Source organism: Hoplias malabaricus, chromosome X2 (genome assembly GCF_029633855.1).
Source record: "Hoplias malabaricus isolate fHopMal1 chromosome X2, fHopMal1.hap1, whole genome shotgun sequence".
In the NCBI taxonomy this organism is placed as follows: Eukaryota; Metazoa; Chordata; class Actinopteri; order Characiformes; family Erythrinidae; genus Hoplias; species Hoplias malabaricus.
In genome coordinates, this window is record NC_089819.1 from 3,333,742 (window position 1) to 3,356,211 (window position 22,470).

The 22,470-nt window shown below is 37.9% G+C and overlaps 1 protein-coding gene across 2 annotated transcripts in view; it reads left to right on the forward strand.

The window, feature by feature from the left end:
* LOC136677448 (synaptic vesicle 2-related protein-like) overlaps positions 1 to 22,470 on the forward strand; it is a 28,587-nt gene that overhangs the window by 198 nt on the left and 5,919 nt on the right. The window contains exons 2-15 of one of the 2 annotated variants that reach the window (XM_066654974.1): positions 8,364 to 8,524; positions 9,783 to 9,868; positions 10,908 to 11,006; positions 11,315 to 11,386; positions 11,492 to 11,616; positions 12,223 to 12,286; positions 13,191 to 13,316; positions 14,426 to 14,554; positions 15,987 to 16,060; positions 16,794 to 16,870; positions 17,655 to 17,759; positions 18,662 to 18,773; positions 20,268 to 20,349; positions 21,224 to 21,313. In XM_066654974.1, coding sequence (XP_066511071.1) covers positions 8,364 to 8,524; positions 9,783 to 9,868; positions 10,908 to 11,006; positions 11,315 to 11,386; positions 11,492 to 11,616; positions 12,223 to 12,286; positions 13,191 to 13,316; positions 14,426 to 14,554; positions 15,987 to 16,060; positions 16,794 to 16,870; positions 17,655 to 17,759; positions 18,662 to 18,773; positions 20,268 to 20,349; positions 21,224 to 21,313 — 1,402 coding nt within the window. Of the gene's footprint in view, positions 1 to 8,360; positions 8,525 to 9,782; positions 9,869 to 10,907; positions 11,007 to 11,314; positions 11,387 to 11,491; positions 11,617 to 12,222; positions 12,287 to 13,190; positions 13,317 to 14,425; positions 14,555 to 15,986; positions 16,061 to 16,793; positions 16,871 to 17,654; positions 17,760 to 18,661; positions 18,774 to 20,267; positions 20,350 to 21,223; positions 21,314 to 22,470 lie in introns of both variants that reach the window. The other variant, XM_066654973.1, reaches the window with a different exon arrangement.

Genomic DNA, 22,470 nt, shown 5'->3' on the forward strand with positions numbered 1-22,470 from the left:
CGCCCTCGTCGCCCATCGTGCTCTTCTGTAAACACGGACACTAAATGAGCGCTTCTAACGCCCTACACGGAACATTATATTCCGAAAAACAACTGCTTTGAGCGAAATCACGCGAGGCGGTGCGTGTTTTGTTTCCCGTGGGCGCGAGGAAGGTCTTTCGCCGTGTTGTCGTTGTTGTGTAAACACCACAGTGTTCCCTTTCTAAAGGCTACGGAGCCCGTTTCACATTTACTATCTCAAAATGTATACTTATTTAACACCTCACAGTAAGGGCATCGTACCATAATGACTTAACATCTTATAACTGACTTAACATTTCATACCTATGACTTGGCATCTCATATAAGGACCTAAAATCTCATAATAATGACTCATTCCCTTATATTTAGCACTTGCTCCCTCATAATATTGACAATTGATAAAGTCTTAGGGTACTATACATCAACTTCTCATGACTATGACTTAATTTCTCATGATAATGGCTTCATCTCATTAACATCTCGCAACGACTAAGCAGCTCCATACTTTGAATTAGCACCTCATAATAATGACTCGTAGTAATGATCCATTTTCACTTAAATTTTTGACTATTATGGCTTTTTCATAAAGAACAATGGTAGGATCTCATTATTGAAATACATTACTGTGCGGAAGTCTTAGGCACGTAAGGTTTTAATTATTTTGATCGCTTTTTCTTGTCAATAAGCAGGGTGTTTGTGTAAAATTATGTACATTTAATTCAAATAAATGCAAAAACCTAAATAAGTACCTTTAAAAAATACAACTTTTTTCTTGTTAAAAGTAGATATGTTGTGATGTCGTGTCGTGTGTGAAGAAAAGTTTGTTTCCAGATGTTGATTGTATTCATTTGTTTAATTGTTAACTTGTTTTATTTCACTACTATTCTATCAAACTACTCTGGATAACTTTATTCAGAACCACTTATTTATGCAGAAGTGTGGAGATAATGGATGGATTTCCTATTTAAAATATACTAAGATTTTTATTATTTATTTTTGTAGCCTCAAAATTACTTTTTTTATATATTATATAAATATCACACACACATATATATGACAGATGTTTTTGTTCACAAAGCAGTTATATACAGTCAGTTCCAATCATAACAAGACATTTAAAGGACCTCCAGGGTGAGGTTGGTGTTTGCATGGATGTGCTCTTGTGGCACTGTAATTCCTGAGATCCGGATCCGCTAAGAAACCATGCTGCTTCCCATGATTAATTTAAACCTTCACGGTTGGTTGCTGTTGTTACATAATGGCACGTCACTGAATTCATTTCAGAATGATGAGGTTACATATACCTTGCAGGTTACACTATATTTCTACATGTTTAAATTAATCTCTTTTTATATAGCTTGTTTAACTCCCATAGAATGCATGAAAAGGGATGCTGTGGGGCAGATGCTCAATGCCAGGTGTTGGCTAAAGGGTCATAAACCCACCACCACTGAGCTGTGAATGGTGAAGTCCCATACATAGCTTTTGAGATGAGTTACAGTGGAGTTTGTGATCCAGTATTAATGGTCCAACGTCAGTCCCTGACTTCACTAACAAACTTAAGGCGGAATACCATCATATCCTTACTGCAGTCTTCTGTAGAATATCTAGTATAGACTTTCCCAGAAGAGTAGAACGTTATACTGAAGCAAAGTTGTACAAACAATCAATTAATGCCCTTCATTTTAGATGAAATATTGAATGAGAATGTGTCCACAAATGTTTGACCTTACGGTTTGCTGGTAGTTACTGTGAATTTTACTGTGAGTTAATTTATGAGCTACCCCAGACAACTAAGGGAAGAGTGTATCCTGCATGTTAGTGGAAGGAGCATCTTTGGCATTAGAACTGACGCAATGAAAGCCTGCTTCATGACATAATGAGGAATGTAAATCTCACTCATGTTAATGCTTCCTGCTGTGCTGTGTCTCAGGGCCTGAATGTTGCCCGGTCGAGCAGGGGTCAGTGGCGTCTATTGGCATCTGGAGAGCGATTTTGGGGAATTTGGACTTATGTTTGAATAAAACGTATGCTTTTACAAAACTTGTGTTTGTACTGTTCCAAGGCCTCTATTATGACTCCCGTTGTGGTGCACTACGCAAGTCAGGATATTACTGAATCTAGATCTTAATAGTGCATTATATATCTCTAATACAACATCATATTTATTCATATGTGAGAATCTGAAATGTAGTGTTGTCTGCATGTATAGATTGTGGTTTAAAGAGATTTCAAAGATATTTTAAAGATAATTCAGTATATAGGGAGTGAGGAGCTATTTAAATTTCAGCCTGAGACAGGCACACTGTATGACCTCAGTGTTTCCAAAAACCTGTTTTCCTCATCCACACAAAAACACTAACGATGGCGTTTTCAAAAACCTCAGTTTTCAGTGATCTAAAACATAGATTTCGTGCAAACGGGAGGCCAAAACGCAGAGAGAAAGCTTTTTTATTAAAATATTTTCAAAGTTTTTCAAGTGAACATGGTATGAAAAGTCACACTGTAAAAAATGTCTGTAAATTATATGGTAAAAAAAACTGTAAAACCATGACAGTAAACTCTAAAATGTTTGAAAACATTGTCTTCTGTAACAGTGAAATACCGTGAATACTTATCAGCCAAAACACTATTTTTTACATCTATTTACTTTAAAAAGTAAATGATTTCACAATTAAACGCACAAATGATTAGGGGCGGTACAAGTGTCCAAGTACTGGGAGGAGCTGAGACTCATGGGGGAACTCCCCCGCATGCCTTGTAGTTCCATATTTTCTTTGATTTTCAGAGCTTCTTAGTTTTTCTCTGTCTTTGAGGCTTATGTTGTGGGGATTATTTTGTGTAATTGTGTGTGTATTTGTGTTTCTGTGCATGTTTAGTGTTAATGTGTGACAAGATGTGTGTTGGTCAGGAAAGTTCACCATCAGCTTGTGGTGAAGTGCTGGAGGGTGGCACCTAGATACTATTTTTGTCAAATATTGTTTTGTCAACATTGTTTTGCCCTAAAATTAACAAATCAGAATGTGAGAATGAAGACTGTGACAGTGTGATATAGCCACACTGCTAATAAGCAGCCTACATTCAGCCCTTAAAAGAAGGTATTGCCGAAAGTATTAAATAAATGTGCAGTACTGTAATGTCATATATATATTGACCATATATTTTACAGTGAAATTTTGGCAACCACAGCTGCCGTTTTACTGTATATATATATATATATATATATATATATATATGTGTATATGTGTGTATATATATGTATGTATATATATATATATATATATATATATATATATATGCGTCTACTTTTTTTTGACAAACAACAAAAAAGTTGGGGCGGCACGGTGGCGCAGCAGGTAGTGTCGCAGTCACACAGCTCCAGGGACCTGGTGACTGTCTGTGAGGAGTTGGTGTGTTCTCCCCGTGTCCGCGCGGGTTTCCTCCGGGTGCTCCGGTTTCCTCCCACAGTCCAAAAACACACGTTACAGGTGGATTGGCGACTCAAAAGTGTCCGTAGGTGTGAGTGTGTGTTGCCCTGTGAAGGACTGGCGCCCCCTCCAGGGTGTATTCCCGCCTTGCGCCCAATTATTCCAGGTAGGCTCTGGACTAACCGCGACCCTGAATTGGATAAGCGGTTACAGATAATGAATGAATGAATGAACAAAAAAGTTGCTCTTTATGAGTCCTGTGTTCTGCTATACACTATTTCTGTAGTTCATTCCCCACTCTCTGTGCCGTGTTCACTCTCAGTGGTGAAGCAGCACCGTTGAGCTGATTTAGGCAGTCGTACCGTAAGAGAGACTAAATGAAAGCTTGTGGTTAATTACACTGCCTTTCTCAGCACAAGCACTTTATACTCTCGTGCTGCTGTAATTACTGTTATTAGAGACACTGGTTGTCCTCGTCTCTCACTGCTCTCTGAACAGTGGAGAAACAGCTATTCACACACCAGCTGTGCAGTTACAGTAATTAAACCCCAAGTTTCTTTCAGGTCTCAGATCAGTGGTAATGCTTCACTTCAAAAGCAGTATTCAAATTGACACTTCTTCTGAAACCGCCTTCCGATGCTAATCTAACACACTTGCCCAACTAAAGCTTAAAATATTTCTGTACCGAAGCACCAACATCTTCAGAAAGGCTTAGTTTGCTGGGTTAAGTGTGGACGTCAACAACAAGGGCAATGTTTATTTAGAGAAACGGAAAATTGTTGTGCATTTTCCCAGCTTTCAATGCTTCTCCAAAGTGGCTAACATGTCATAAACTTTACATAGTCACATTACTAAAGGAACACTATGTAATGTTTTGACCTTAAAATTACAGCTTCAAAATCATTGTAATGCTGCACCGACCTGTAGTAATGAGAACAGAGATTTGTCTTTGCTACTCTGGGCTCAGCACTGCAGAAACTGCACTGTAGGAAACCACCTCCTTTTCTTCTCCCTTCCCTCAGTACAGTTATAGAAAAGTTAATTACACCCGGGTGTGCCCAAAGAGAAGAAAAAAATCTTACCTAGTGTTACTTTAAAGGTGAATTAAATTGTTTCAATCATCATTGGAACCTGTTAGTGTTAACAAACTGTTAAGAGCACAAACAGAAATTAGTATTATCATAAAATGTTTTTTTTCTGTCTTTAGACAGATGTTTTTTTATATATATTTATTGCCAAAAATGCCTAATTATATTAGTCACGGTTTGCCACTGGTTATGTCAAAAGTTTGAAGCAATTTGCTGGGATGAGTTTCAGCTGAAGTGTGAAGAATGTAGTGTCCATCTACTAATAGATCACAAGCTCAAAAGGCCAAGAGGGAATAATTGGCCTTGCTCTCTCTGAGTAGGATGGTCACCCTGCATTACCTCATTAATGCTCTCCTCCAAGTGTGCTAAACTTTCCTTTCTTTGGGCGGGGGTTTAGCAGTAGTTTGAAAAGTTGAGGTGGCACCTCTCTCTCAGAGAAATCCTGTGTTAGACGTCACCCACCCAGCTCGGCAACACTGTTGTTTGTGGTGAACATCAGTTGAAGATGGTCCAGTCTGTTCTGTTTATCAAGAAAACAATTTCCATTTTAAGACGCCAGCTCCTTTTACTTTACACGTTATGTATATAACAATTTTTCTCTCTGGAACAAAATCAAGCTGTCCTGTCACCTTGGCAACAGTTTAATTCCACCCATACATACTTCAGTAGCTGGGCTGTCCTCAGATAAAGTCACTGTGGATAATGTGCACTCTGTTTCACTGATTGCTGATTCATTATACAATATAGAAAAAAAAATCAGTCTCAAATTTTTGCAAGTGCCACAAATCTGTGTATCAACAGCCATCTGTGTGACACTGCCAGGCAGTTAATCTTCTCTCATACTGCACCAGAATTGTCTGTCTTTGACTGAGGAAAGCTCGCTAACATTTCAAAAACAAATGTATTTGTGTTTTCTAAAGTGTTTTGGAAATTACTAGTTAAATCTGAACAAACCCACATATTTGTAGCAGCAAATAATGCCAGAGTACGTCTCTGGCGAATGAGGGCTCTCTGTCAGGCTTTCACTGTAAACAGATGCAGTGTTTAGCATTACATCTTTTCCCATTAATTTGTGAATCATTGGCCTGCCTTCACCTCCAAGAGTAACCTGAACCTCAAACCCAAGCCACAGTTACAAAAGGGAGGCTGCTTTAAAGTAATATACCGTTCAAAATTGGAACCACTTGCCTATGTTCACAATTCTGGAAGCTTCTGTTTTTCCTACAAATTATTTGAAGCTTGTGAACCTGCAGAGTACTGGCATCTGTTTAGAATATTTTACATATTAAGCAAAAGTGTTAATTTACATTTTTGAAACATTCTGTTGCTGTCTATGGATAGTTTCAAATTTCAAAAAAGAAAAAATGTGACACTAAAATGTGTAAATGTAGTTAACACTGTTTTTTAATCACACTGCACGGAGTAAAATAGTTACACATGTCATAGTTAATTTAAATTGAAAGTGTTATAAATTGTCACTTAAATGTGTAATTATTTCATATTTAACACTACAGCAGTTGCATTTAGTGTATTTTTTAAAGCATAATTCTTAAATAATAATTGCTTTATACTGTATACCTTAGATTACATGTAATAATGAATGTCATAATCAAACAAAACCAATAACACAATAATATCATCATTTATTGTAGCCAATTTTTTGTAGCCCATCCACCTACCAATGTTTTTGGACGGTGGGAGGAAACAATATTTGAAGCATGCCTGCCTTCAATTAAGCCTCCAGTAATGTCTTCACTTCTTAATTTTGGGTTCAGTTTGATGTTTTTTCTTTAGAATCCCACTTCATTCATCATTCTAACCCTAACTTTTACCAGAAAGTGTCTGATAAACGTGCAGCTGGGTCTTTAATAACCTAACTGGTGCTGCAGATGGTGTCACAGTCACACAGCTCCAGGGATCTGGAGGTTGTGGGTTCGAGTCCCGCTCCGGGTGACTGTCTGTGAGGAGTTTGGTGTGTTCTCCAAACAATCCAAAAACACTCATTGGTAGGTGGATTTGTGACGTGCCCCTGAAAAAAGCGGTTACAGATAATGAATGAATTAATAAATTATCTCGAGATCCCGAGATAAAGTAAAGGAAAAAAAATTAATTTCCCACACGTACTAAAAAAACAAAAACAATGATAACTCTAATGTATCAAGAAATACTGATATACCCCCCCTCCACACACATGTCCCTTCGCAGGCTCCATATTATATTGATCTATCAGACAAAAAACATCCCCATACACACCACCCCAACTCACTCACTCACACAAGTCTTTTGCGGGTACACATCTCTTTCCCATGCTTATGTGCCGATCCTCCCACATGAACCAACTTCCCGATGAAACAATATATGATATATTCACAGACTAGACAGCTGTGTGTTATGTTAACCCATCTCTTTCCCAAGCTTTTGTGCCTATCCCTCACATGAACCACTTTTCAGACTAATCAATGTATCATCTTCACACAGACCCCATATATATATAGCTTGATGTTTGCCTTGCACTCCTTTTACTCACAATGAGTAGGCGACTGACCAAGCGGGTATCTGTCGAAGAGGTTCTGGTCCAGGTTTTTGAACATAATGAAGAGGGCACTGAAATTGAACCAGAGATAGAGGAAGATGTTTCAAAAGTGGAAGACAACAAAGATTTAGATCCAGACTTTGAGGAGACTGACCAGTCAACAGATGGAGAGGAAGAGGCACCTGAGGACCTGTGTGTCACATGCCACTCATGTGCATGAATTCACACACACACACACACACACACACACACTGCTTCATTTTGAGTTTGGTCTTTGGTTTTCAATTGATTTTTTTACATGTTCGTTTTGTAATACATTTTCAGTGCCTATTTGTATTTTCACTGCAGTTATTTTATATCTAATTCTGTAAATTCACGTTAAAAACTACTTTGAGACATTGTTCACATCACAGCTAAAGAATTTTGAATAAACATTTGGTGGTGAAAAATTTCAGAAACACTAAAGTAAGGGGCGGGAGGTGAACACGACAGAAGGGTTTAAGGTGGAACGGTCGAACTTCCCCACATTGTAACGTGTGAGGGGCCTCTAGAATATGTTTACTGCACCATTTAAGGAGGAACATACACATAAAAGGCAAACTGCTACACCATTTAAGGTGGAACGAGATTCAGAATGTAACTTCCACACATTTTAAAGTACGAGAGCATTCAAACTACTTTTAGGGTTACATTTAAGTGGATCTTATCGCAAAAAATCTAAACTGCTGCATCGTTTTTAAGGTGTAGCAGAGCGCCAACATGAAAACTTTCATAATTTAAGGTGTAACTGCACGCTAAACTGTACACAGCTGCACAATTTAAGTAAATTAGAATCTCTAACCAGATACAATGCTCTTTTATGAATCTTTATGTTTAAAAAATGAGCAAAAAGACGTTGCCCTTCTACAGAAAATGTCCTAGCTATGCTGCTAAACGGCTAACGGAAAGTTTACCGCGAAACTACCTCAACACAACACTGATCCCAATTAGCATAAATACAACTCTAAAATGACCTCAAGTTAGAAAAAGAAACGCTATTTACGGTTTTGAACACGTTAATTACCAAACAGTAGCACTTTGACAGCACAGAAACGCAAATTTATCACTCTGTAGAGTAGAATTTTCACTGCACGTCTTAAGGTTTTTTACACTGTGTTTTAACTCCAGCTTTAGAGCACCTAGGCTCTCCATGGTGTTACATATATTCACTGTGGGTTAACTCTGACATTTTAACACTTTGTGTGTGTGTGTGTGTGTGTGTGTAATGATGACGTCTGTGTCCTCTGTCCAGCAGTGTGGTGAAGTTTCGGCGCACTGGCGAGAGCACACGCTCGGATGATGAGACTGCAACAAGGGATCAGATGGTGCAGGTGGAGGGAGGGCAGATGGACGTGGGCTCTGTGGCCCTTGCTGATGGAGCTCCAGTGCCCCGCGAGTTCGCCAACCCCACTGACGGTAAATATATATTTATTCATTCATTCATTCATTCTAAAGAGATGTACCAGTCGTCATTCATTTATTTATTTTTAATTTCCTTAAATATGAATACTTGTTTATTATGAACCCCTGGCTTGTAGAAGTTACAAACTATATTAACAATTTATTGATGCAGTTTTTGTAACCCTTTAAAGCTAAACGTATCAGATGTGACACATGATCTTTGGAGGTCTTTCGTCATCTAATGAAAACAAGATATCAAAACAAACTTCCATCCTTTTGGGGCAAGTGTTCTGAGTCCTCTACTGAACTGTAAATGAAGTGGAAGCGTTTCCATGCATTTACCAAACCATTACACAATTGTTGCTATCATTTTGGAAACACAGGAGAAAATCTCAAGGCTATTTTTTTTTTCATTTTTTTGCAAATCTGAAGCAATTCCATGAATTTGAATGATGCTTTTGTTCCATTTCATAAATGTACTGTCAAATGCTCATTAATGAATTATAATAAATATTCATTTAGACAATTTCAAGTATTTTTATGAAACAAAAATGTATTTTTAGTTTTCCAAAAGCCTTTGTGTGTAAAACATGTTGACTTAGTTGTCGACATAGATTTTGAGAGACAGATTCAGAGGAAGAAGATGATGATACAGATGAGTATAGAAGGTATGATGAATGACCTAATACCTCAAACCAAGGTTCAGACAGTAAGCAACTGTAGTTCCTCTAAATATGGAAACACTGTTGTGCAGATCAACAAAAAAGAGCATTTGTGACTTTGGTGTTATTATTATCACCAGTATACGAAATGTAAAAAGGTCAGAGAGAAGAACGGAGTACCCTTAGGTCAAGGACCTCTGGAGCAGTGTTTAATATGAAATCAATTAAGAAAATTAAGAAAAACAAATGTAAAGAAGTCTAAAGAATAGTTTTAACTGATGCAGTGAACTAAATAAAGACCAATTAAAGAAATAAAAGTTGGTTAATGCCTAAATATGATGCATTCAAAAATTATAGGATCCAAAATTTAAAAATGAACTACATTAGGATTTTCTGTTAAAGGGTTATATAATGTGTGATTTTTTTTTTTTTGTATTATTATTATTTTATGTGTCAGGTCTGTTTTTGACCTTTGAACATTTCAGTTGAGGTGTTTTCAGGTTTTTTTTTTTTTTTAGCAAGTTTATATTTAAGCACTTCCAAGGGAACTTTACAACACATTTCATTGTTTCTGCTCAATGTCATCACATGCTTTGTGCCGTCACCTGTAGATACATTCATGGTGGAAGATGCAGTGGAGGCTATTGGCTTTGGCACATTCCAGTGGAAACTCTCTATCCTCACTGGACTCTCCTGGGTAAATGCCACTTTTTTCAGTCTCCACTTCAGCTCAAATGTCTGTAATGGCCACTGACGGGAATACACACCGTTATTCTCCGCAGAGCTGTACACATGGTATTAATACACATCAGTATTCTTTGGTATCAGTACAAGGCAGAACATGCTCCTTCAGATATGAAAGGGAAAAACAGTAATGTATATGATATAATCCTCTAACCAAACTAATTTGAAATAGTATACACAGGTGGTTTTAAGTTCAAAGCCCCCTCCCATGAGTCCGTTCTTAAAACAGACATACAGCAGTGGCAGGGCAACTAGAGCTTCTACCAGAGGGGACTGTGTTATTACAATATTACGTTTGGGCAGTCTTCTCAATTAGAGCCACTCATTTCTCAAATAGTTTAGTGACACAACTAAGAGGGAGCACTAATTATACGTAAATTAGGACAGGGCTTAAAGCATATCAGACTCGTAATCATGTGTAGTTATATTAATATTGCGTTTTTGTTGTTGTTTGTTTGTTTCAGTAGTATTTATTAAGCTGCTGATGTTGGGTTTTTATTTGTAATCACCTGCCTAGGGACTACACATGAAAATGAGCTCATTAGCTAACTGTGGCACATTTACATAGATATGGACACTGAAATGCCTCTCAATGTGTGTTTTTGGACTGTGGGAGGAACCGGGAGCACCTGGAGGCCCCTGGAGCTGTGGGACTGCAACACTACCCGTCGCGCCACCGTGCCGCCCCAGGATTACATGTTCATTGTTGTTAAATCTGTATTGTGACATAATCTATCACAATAATTATAAATATCGGCCTATTGCCTACCTCCCGTATGAGTAATCTGAGCATAATATATATTTAGATATTGCTATTAAATGCTATGTTTAAAAAACATTGAAATGTCAGATTTAAATAGTAGCATCTGAAAAAAGTGGCATCCTCTCTATTTGTAAATGTACAGATTTTGACGGATACTACTTGCCATGTAACTCCTGTTGGGTGTGATACAGGAATGAAGACGTGTTTGATGTGTGCTGTTTGTGTGTAGATGGCGGATGCTATGGAGATGATGATCCTCAGTATCCTTGCCCCACAGCTGCACTGTGAATGGAGACTGCCCAGTTGGGAGGTGGCCCTGCTCACATCGGTATGGTTTTTACAAGCTCCTTAACAGAAGTAAAGTCTCTATTGAGATAATATAGTCTTGTGCTCACCAGCCCAGGTCCTGGAGATTTTCTTTCAGCACAGACTGCTATATTTTAGTTCAGTTACAGATGAATATTATTACATCTATAGGCAAGGTGATAATTGAATTAAAGTTGGGATGCTTCGCAAAATGTGATTAAATAAAAAGAATGCAATGATTTGCCAATCAATTAAACTCTAGATTAATTGAAGATTCTCTCTCTATCTTAATCTCTCACTCTCTCTCATTCACTGTCTCCTGTGGTGAAGGTGGTGTTTATTGGAATGATGATCAGCTCATCGCTATGGGGGAACATATCTGATAAATATGGGCGTAAAACAGTAAGTGACATGTTTTGAACTCAAATTCTTGGACATTACTGAATGTATAGAGTTTAACTTGCCTATGTTTATATGCACCTGCACATGTGATTATGTGTGTTACAGGGTCTGAAGATGAGTGTGCTGTGGACTCTTTTCTATGGAATCCTCAGTGCGTTCGCTCCCATTTACGGCTGGATTCTGTTCCTCCGAGCTTTGGTGGGCTTTGGAATTGGAGGAGCTCCACAATCGTAGGTTACTTATGATACAGTTGTTGACTTTTTTTCCTTAATCTGCACTGAATTTTTATGTTTATTATTGTTCTGACTTTCTTAAAACATAATGCTGTGACATTCCCCAAGAAGATGCTAGGTTGCACAGTAGGTTTTCCAATAACTGTTTAATTTTGTATCCACTCGTACAGCATTGACAAGAACTTTGTGAAATTGAGTGAGACTGAGCGCACTCTTAGCCTCAAACTGGAGAAGGATAACTGAGAGAAGGCGGCAGTGATTTAGGCATTCTGCCTGAAGACTCTAGGTTGTCATTAGCTTTTTTGGAACCTAAACAACTACATTTTATTAGTACCATCCCAGGTAACTGACATATTTTGGCCTAATTTGAGCCTTTTTTGGACATCTGTCCCCCTGTGGCTGAGTCAAGGCAGCCAGACTCACACTGAGTCATTGTTGTCATTCAAAGCCATGTGAGGCATAGTGGCTGCAGGTGTGCCATGTTTGGGCCAAACATTCATTGCTGTCTAGGATGTTGACAAATGACATAACACTCTCCTCCTGTTGTCTGTATTTGCTGTATTTGTGTAGGAGTATTGTGTAGTTGTCTTCTTTGTTTTCCAGAGTGACACTGTATGCTGAGTTTCTGCCCATGAGATCCAGAGCTACATGCATTCTGCTGATTGAGGTAACAATATATATCTTAAATATACCTCAGAAAACAGTACTGATATGAGTGCTTTTGGAGCCATAAGCCTGATCATAGCATTTGTACAGAATTATGAGAAATTATGAATGCTAACCACACTATATGTCCAAATATTTTGTGGAAACCTAGTTATGAAATGTTTCTTCGGATAATAAGAGGTAGTTTGTCCTACCTCAAATGTCTCTGGGGAGACATTAAACTAGGTATTGAAATGAAAACCCCAAATGTTCCTCTGGAGAAGGACAAGATTTTGTTTACATTTTATTTAAGTTAATTTGCATTATGGTTTTTGTGGACCAACTCTATTGGTCTGTTCATCATGACATTTTGGATGTTGGTCTGCTGATCAACAAGCTTGAGTCTGCTGAATGCCCGAATATACCAGTACCAGAGCAGCATATACCAGCCTTTAGCAATGCGTTTTTAACGTTTAATGCATCGTTTTAACAAAATTCTTCATTAAAATACAATTGACATTTATATGATTTGTTCTTACTTCAATTCTTTTTTTACTCATTAAGTTCAGCACATAGCTACTTATGATATACTAAGTAATTGTATTAATATTAATATTATTAATACATTGTTGTGTATGTTATATAATAAATACATTTTATTAGTTTTGTTTATCATTTCAGGGTTGTTTTTTTGGTATTTAATGTTTAGCTATAACGTTTTAACTTTATCCCTCAACTGTAAAGCACTTTGAGATGCTCTGTACAAAAAGTGCTTTAATAATAATATGTATTATTAATAATATTATTAATGGAAACAGAATTCAAATGTTTATGCTGAACAGTTGGTTTAAGTCATTGGATAATGATGTTCTTTGTTTTTGTTTCTCTCTTCTCACCATTCTAACGGTCTACTTACCTGTGTGTAGGTGTTCTGGGCTCTAGGGACGGTGTTTGAGGTGCTGCTGGCCATCCTGGTGATGCCAACGTTGGGCTGGCGCTGGCTGCTCGCCCTCTCCACCATCCCCCTCTTCATCTTCGCCATTCTCTGCTTCGTACGGCATACTGCAGCACACATTGGCCCACTTTTATTGAACCAACACATTATACACCACTAATGCTCCTAGTGACTGCTGAAAAATGGTAGAAGCATTGTGATTATTTTAACTGAGTATAAGTGACCTATCATGGTAGTTGTGGACATGGGACATTTTTGTTTGTTTTTTAAGACCAGATTATTTATGAGTGTACTACCTCTGGCAAAAAATGATAGAATCAACCCACATAAAGGATGTTAACAAATATTTTTACGTTGTAGCACATAAATAAATATCTAAGAAAAGACACAAAATGATTATTATAATCGACCGTTACCTGACAAGCAACCCCATATTGCAGGGGAGTGGGGACACTTGATTGTTATCCTCAGGCAGTCATCTTTATTTATTTTGTTAGAACAGTACGAGACATTAGGTCCAGCATAATCCCTTTGGCCAATGCATATTTGTGATTCATCAAATATCAGCTATTTCCAATTATCCACAGTCCATGTGTCCATGCATCTCTTTAGTCCACTGTAATCTTGATCTGACTTCTGTTTAGGTTTTGATGCTGGTTTTTTATATCACAAACATTCAGTCGTGTTTACACCCCTTTGAAAATACGTTTGTTTTGTTGTGCATTTTTTTATTCTAAAGACATTATAACTCTCACATTTTGATTATACTTGGAACAAATGTTAGACACACTATTCCTATTGTTTGTGTTGGATTTTCTTCTTGAGGGAATTTTAAAATCCTTTTCATTGTTTCAATTGACAACTCTCCAACAGCTTATTATGGTCTGTAACTCCTACCCTATTGTTATAGGTTTTAAAGAGGATTTGTGGAATCACATTTATGCATAGAATGAATTCTGACAAAACCAAACAGTTTTCCATGATTTAGGCTTGTAGTTTCTATGATGCTAATTAGTGGCATATAAGGTACATTCGTGCATTCACTTTATTGAAGCAAACCTAAGACATGGTTAGTTCTTAAACTTTGAGTCATAGGGCAGATCAAGATTTTTTTTATTTTTTTCTATGTATACTTTAACATTACACATAAAGCTGGGTATGGCACTGTTTTTAAGTGTATATACATTCTGCTTGTTTGATTTACAGTGGCTGCCAGAGAGTGCCCGTTATGACGTTCTGTCAGGGAATCAGGAGAAAGCTTTGAACACACTCAAACGCATCGCCACAGAGAACAATGTCCCAATGCCCTTGGGCAAACTCATAGTGGCCAGACAGGTAACATATGTGCAATCTATTCTTTTTAATTTCATCTACCCTAAGAATCTTGTTTAGAGGTTACCCAAAGTTCACCCAAACCTATGAATGTCTGCGCCTGTAAGAAACGATCTTTAAAATAAAATAAAAAAACAGTATTCCATGGAATTTCATAGAATTTAGTGTGAAAATGGCTGTCTCAGATCAACACCCATTCTCACGTAGCAGTATGACCTCTGAGTGTAGAAGACAAATGCGTGCTGTAACTGAATTGGTAAATCCTAATAAATAATCAAACCAAATTTACAACAGAAGTCTGATTTTGAGTCTGAGAGGTAGAGAGTGTTGTCTTCAGATTCACCAGCCAGGCCTGTAAACAAGAGATGCCACAGATTGGGCTGTGACAAATGATGGTATTGAGTAATATTATGGGCAAGCGATAGAAATCAAAATAAAACCACACTCTGTGCAGCACTGCTGGTTCCTGCTGCCACACACACACACACACACACACACTGTATTCCATTAACACAGAAGAGTTCTAGTGCATCACACTTTATTAGCTGCTGTATATTATGGGAGGGTTAATCAGATTTTTCTATTTTTTTTCTCTTTATTCCAATTAAATTAACGTAATATTGTCTGTTACTAAACATTCATTCATTCATTCATTATCTGTAACCCTTATCCAGTTCAGGGTCGCGGTGGGTCCAGAGCCTACCTGGAATCATTGGGCGCAAGGCAGGAATACACCCTGGAGGGGGCGCCAGTCCTTCACAGGGCAACACAGACACACACACACATTCACTCACACCTACGGACACTTTTTTTGAGTCGCCAATCAACCTACCAACGTGTGTTTTTGGACTGTGGGAGGAAACCGGAGCACCCGGAGGAAACCCACGCAGACACAGGGAGAACACACCAAACTCCTCACAGACAGTCACCCGGAGGAAACCCACGCAGACACAGGGGGAGAACACACCACACTCCTCACAGACAGTCACCCGGAGGAAACCCACACAGACACAGGGAGAACACACCACACTCCTCACAGACAGTCACCCGGAGGAAACCCACGCAGACACAGGGAGAACACACCACCCTCCAGGTCCCTGGAGCTGTGTGACTGCGACACCTACCTGCTGCGCCACTGTGCCGCCCTGTTACTAAACAGTTTATTGAAATATTCCAGTTGTCTGTATGAAACTGGGGTTCAGATTTAATCTTAAAAAAAGACATTTATTTTACCATTATTATTGCTTTACTTTATTAAAAAATAGAAAAACTAAAATAAGAGCTTGGGGGTAAGGCACATTTTATGGATTCAGTTCATCTTACTGCATTAAAACTGCATTGGAACAAGAAGGTTAAATGGAGGACTAGCATTGCAGAATGTAGCATCACTTTAACTGGTCATAACTTGTCGGTTCTTTACCTGTCTCTTTGACAGGAGGACAGAGGGAAAATTAAGGACCTGTTCTTGCCGCACTTCCGTTGGACGACGGTTCTGCTCTGGTTCATATGGTGAGGATGAGTACAATAATTCACTTTCCATACCAATATTCAATTATGAAACCAAGGATGTGGTTTATACCAGATTTAGCGCTAAGTAAATTAGGGATTGATGAAATGAAATGCATTATAAATTTGTAGATACCCTGAATAATTAGAGAGGTTTTCAACCCACGCATGAAATAAAATGGGTCACTCTGAAGCCGTTGCACACAAGCTTAGAACCACCATGCTCAACACCACACTTTGGCTAGAGGTACACTAAGCCCCCTTGCTTTGGGTTGTGGAGCAGTGGAACTGTGTTCTCTGGATTGATTCCTCCATTACCTCTGAGATGGAGTAGTGATTCAGAACAAAGCGTCCAGCATCAATATATGACCTCACTAATGCTCTCTTGGCGCAATGGTATTACATCTTCATAGAAATGTTCCAATATCTATTGAAGCAAACTCAAATAATACCTTTAATTTTAGAAGAAATCTTGAATGAATCCGCAGTTTTGGACATACTCTGATTCGTTATAAAATATCATACTTCATTGAATATACCATTGGTAACATCAGATGTACTTTTTATTACTGTAATAGAAAACATCTGGGTTAATATGAACTTCTCCAAGTATAACTGCTTTCATTTATTATTATGACTTTACTGACAACAACAGGTCTTTGATTAACACGCCTATAAATGTACTGCACCCTGTTGTATGGCTTTTCTTAAAGAACTGTTGTTCTCCCTGTTTCAGGTTCTCGAATGCGTTCTCCTACTATGGCCTTGTACTGCTCACTACTGAACTTTTCCAGGAGGGTGGAGCTTGTGGAGGTAAGTCATTTTTTAGCAACTAGGACAGACATTGTCAATGAATTATTTTTAAGAAATAATAATCCATCCTATCGTACCACTTAAATTCCAGACTAAATTCCTAATTATCAAAGTAAAAATTATTCTTCAAATGTTTTCAGATATTTTGACGACACATCAGTGGGTGGGGAAAAAATACCACCCAAAAACATCATGTTTCCTACCATTCTCGCATTAGATCAGAGGGTAAAGCTTAGATAGCTGAGAGGCCCTTCCTGATATCAGGTTTTACAGGGAAATATATCATAGGAAAAAAAAAAGATTTTAAATGTTGATCATGTTGAATTTTGAAGATAATGCAGATCCTAGTCTGTGAAACTCCACACTGTCTATTTGAGGTGTTCTATTGGAGGTAGAGACATCAATTAAACGTGCAGCTTCATACAATTATCTGGGCAATACATTTCTAATTTCTTTAAAACGTCAGGCAAAAACACTGAGGGGAAATAAATTATCTACAGTTCACAATTTACTGCCAAAAGTTTGAATACAGTAAACTGAGATTAAATCTTGTACCGGTTTTGCACAAAAACATTTCATACGTAACTCCCTTTTTACATTTGCACTTTTATAATTTTTTTTTTCAAAACCTAAGTCTGCTTTTAAATCAGAATTCACAAATGCAGTAAGTACCTTTTTGACCTAAATCTGACTCCATACTGGCAGGAACTGGAGTTTGAGAGGTTCCTGCTGTAGGTGAAGGAAGCGCTAGCAAAGCTAACATTGGCCCTCTGTCTCCCCCTAGCGTCTAAAGGAAGTAAGACAGAGCTGAGGTGTAATTTGGAGTGTAAATACCTGAACTCCGACGATTATAAAGACCTGCTGTGGACTACACTCTCTGAATTCCCAGGTAACTTCAGTCTCTTACTGGACACATGCACTTACTTCCTGCATTTTCACTGATTGTTTTCTGAGCGACAATATTCTGTTCTATCCTTAAAGAAGTCATTTTGAGCATCAAAATATTGCAAGGAAACAAATGGCTTTGTAGTCACTGAATGAACCAGCTAGCACTTTACAGAGTGGGTCCCCTTTATTTAGTCAACAATGTTTTTAAATACGTTCAGTACAGAGAAGGTGATGCATCCAGGCCAACAGGTGTCAGTAAATGGTCATTTTATAATGTGAACAAGAATCCCTGGAGAAAGTGACTGATAATAAATCCTTATTACTGCCTAATAAAAACAAAAGGCAGAGTAATTTGATGTACGATGCTATGCTCTAAAGATATTGAATCAGAATTGTTGGCAGTGGTGGTGATAGGGACCAAATATTTACACATATATGAAACATTGACACACTTTTCATAAGGCGGAAACAGGCCCAGGTTGTGTTTGTCTATCACATGGCTTTGTTTAATTATTATTGATCATTTTTATAAATGTTTAATGATTCATTCAGGTGCAGAGTGTATGTCCAGAGCTTTGTAGGGCCTCAGAAAGAGGCTGCAAAGAAAGTAATTTATTTTCAGAATTACCACAATTACATCATCAACAACATTACATAAGAAACTCAGAGGTGACAGGTCAGGACATGTTTTTTTCTTTTAGCATTATGGTACAGAAACATAGAGACATTAATTTTCTCTACATTTAACCATTTTTAATCCAGACCTTCTCAACAACAGCAGAGTGCTCTGCAGAAATGTAAAAAACCTCTTTGGAATTCATCTTTTTGGCCACTGATATTATGGTAAGAAATTTGTCCCCATCCCAGGACCAGTGAGTGTTATTTATAAGAGCTCTGCTGCAGGTCTGCTGGTGACTCTGTGGGCAATCGACAGACTGGGCAGAAGGAAGACTATGGCTCTGTGTTTCCTTGTCTTCTCGCTGTGCATTGTTCCACTCTACGCCTGTGTGGGCAGGTACACACCGTACATTCATCCAGCACTGACTAAAGCTCTCTTTCTTGCTTTCTGTCTGTAGCTCTCTCCAACATTTCCCCCTTTCCTTTTCTTTCTCTCCCTCCCACAGTTTTCACTTTTTTTTTCTCTCTTGCTTTCACTCATTTCACAATTTCTGTCTCTCCCTCACCCTTTCTATCAATTCATTTTTCAATTTCTCTTTCTCTTATTCCCCATTTTCTCTCTCATTCTCATTCTCCCTTAACTCTTATATTTGTTAATGCGAAATGTTGCATTCTCAATACATACTTCCAGAAGCTGACATCTATTACACAGATGTAGACATTTTAACGATTGTCCACACCAGCTGTGAACCAGTAGTATTAGCTAACAGACACCTGTGTGTACTAATATCATGCTGAGTAATGGGGGAAAAGGATGGACATCCTCCCCACCCTTTGCACAACTTGGCAACCCCTTTTTACCATTTGATTATGCAAACTTATGCAGTACCTTGTACTTCCACCCACTGATTACTTTACAAGCCTACTTCTAAAGTGCACTGCTGAGGCACAGTTTGTCCAGAAATTGACCATTAGGCCTTTAACTCTATGCCATCTACAGCTGAGAGATTTCTGATGAAGTGTCCAGTGAGTATATATTCTACTGTTTACCATGATTCTGGTCGGTTATGATCTGATCTGACCAATAGAGTGGACAGCAATGCAAACATGAGCCCTAAGTCAGACGTCACCCACTAGCCCTTCTGTTCAGACTGGCAGTAAGAAATAGACCTCACTTCATTTGGCTTCTGAGCAATTGCATCATTGATGCCGAGATGTTGGCAGTCGGTAGTGAGCAGATTTTCCAAACATTGGAGCAATTGCGCATTTACTGATGTATTTAGACACGTGGCTTCATATTCAAAATATTATAAACGTGACAGTCAATTTTAATATTTATACTATTGACCGTACTGATGGGCAAGACTGAAAAAATAGAGCATGCATTTTCTTTTTTCAAATGTGGACATCAACATTAAGGATTTTGTGAAATTCTTTTTTTTCTGCTCAATTTTGTAGCTGTGCTATTTCTGTAGACAGGAGACAAAAAGGGGGAAAAAAACAACGTGTCATGGTGTTAGGACACTACAAGATGTTGAACAGCCTTGGAACATTATTCTTCCTAAATATACAACATGGCCAAAAGAAGATTATTATATTCAAGGGTATTAATAATGAAACTTGTACATATTTGCTACTTAAACTTTTCTGAGACAGTGTTACACCATATGGGGGAATGTACATTTCTCTAAAGATCGTGGACATGGAGACCTGAAGTGGCTAATGCTGCAAGTCCCATGGCATGTTTTCTATGAGGATTATCCAAGCTCTTTGTGCATAATTGAATGTTTGTGTAAAATCTGTGACATATTTCACCAATAATGACATTTAGAAAATTGTTCCTAAAAAAAAAACGTTTTGACTGAGTGTGTGAAATTTCTGTTTATTGCAGGACTTCTTTAACGGTTCTGATCTTCATTGCGAGGGCCTTTATTGCTGGAGGCTTCCAGGCAGCGTATGTGTATACTCCAGAGGTATGTTCACATCTTGCAGTCTTGCTGCTGTTAAGCTGTAGTACAGAGTACAGTATGCACCAATCAACAACGATATTAAAACCACTGAGACCTAAATTGAATAGCATCCCATTACAAAGGCACCTGCCAAGGGATGGGATATATTAGGCAGCAAGTGAACACTCAGTTCATGAAGTTAATGTGTTGGAAGCAGGAAAAATGAGCAAGCTTAAGCGGCTTTGACCATGGCTGAAATGTGATGGTCAAAATATTTTGGGAAGAGCATCTCATCAACAAAAAAGTGGGACTTGTTGCCAATATGCAGCAATTAATGCCTACCAAAAGTGGTCCAAGGAAGAATATATTACTACGTCATATTAAATATATATATCTCATCAGGTCAATATTCAAAATTTTAACGTGTGTTGCATCTTTTGTTTTATTGCTAAGAAAATTGACCCATTTGCACCAGAGTTTAGAAAGAGATCTTTCTTTCTGTAGCCTCAAAGGCAGGGTCATGTGCTCCATATGCAGAAACTTCATCCATTGGTCGACAATTGGGAGTGTCATAGTAGACATTTCCTTGTAATTTTGTATTTTTTTTTTCTGAAATTTAGACTATTTTATTATTGGACATGCTGTTCAACTAGTCATTTATGGGGTTTTTTTTCTTTTTTTTTTAATTTATGCATATTTGTTTGTTGATTTTATTGTGTATCACTTTAGCTATGAATTTACTTGACATCCATATTTTTAATTGTTGTCTAATCTCATGACGTCAGGTAGAAAGACCATGTGTCCCGCTAAAATGATGACAATATTTATATTACATAGAGGACAATATTAGAGGACAATAGTAATTACATTATGTCTTTATCTCTGCTGATTTCTACAGGTGTATCCCACTGCGACTCGGGCACTTGGTCTCGGCACCAGCAGTGGAATGGCCCGGGTGGGAGCTCTGATCACCCCGTTTGTGGCTCAGGTACCTCAACACAACTTCATAACTACTTTACACTAGACATTAACTCAGTCTGCCTTTAAAGTCCACTAAGTGCAAAACCATTAAGAAAGTTAATTATTAATCATGAAGTAATGATAGATGTTCATTTTTATGCCCACAAAATGTGAAGGACATCTGGTGTGTTCAAATGATTGTAGTAAACTAGGGCAGGACAGTAATTCACTATCAATATATATCTGTCACATCTTGGCACTTTCTTGTTTATTTTCCCCTTCCATGTTGCTCTGTCTTTGTTGTTTTTCCTATCTCTGCCCTCGTTTCACTCTAGCTCCACCTTTGTTCCGCCTCCTTGTCATTGTCTTTCGTTATGTGTCAGGTGTTTCTTATTAGTTCGCATATTTAAGTCCTCTTCCCTCACTTCCTGGGATCGGTCATTTTGTTTTCGTTGTTGTTTGTCATTTGTAGTTTTGCCCTGTTCAAGTGAAGTCGTGTCGTTTGTATTGTGTTTGTGTTATGTTTCGTTCTGTTTCCTAGTTGTTATATCCTCATTCTTGCCCGTCTCTCTTACTCCTTTCATGCCTCATTTGTGTTTACCCTCTAGTTCGTTTGTGTTTTGTAGTGTTTGTTTCTCTAGCTTGTTTTCTCGTTTCTCGTTTCGTCTTCGGTCTCTAGCTTGCCCTGTTTCCTGCTCTTTCCTATGTTTATTAGTTGTTATTTCGTGTTTAACTTTGTTTGTTTGTTTTGTTATCTCTTTATTAAAACTCTGTGTTGTAGCGAGTGTGTCCGCATCCGTAAATCCACTCATCACACCCTCGTGACAATATCACAATATAACATGTTTCAATAACAACGATGTGATTTTTATGCACATTTTCAATATTTCAATATAAATTATTTACAGCACCTGTCACTGACTGACGTTCATTGCACTAAACTTTAGTTTAAAAATATTAAAGGCTAAGCACCAGCGATATGAAAGTGTCAAACAAATAAATACAGTGGAATTTGAGTTCCTAACTTGTGTTTATTGATAGTCAGAAAACATGTTATTTCTTAGTAATTCAAGAAATAAGGTTGAAAAGACGGTGTTGGGAAACTCTAATAGGCGTCTTGCCTGTGACGTAGATGGTGGACAACAACTCTAGAAGCTGCACTTAATTTAATGCAAAATGATGAAA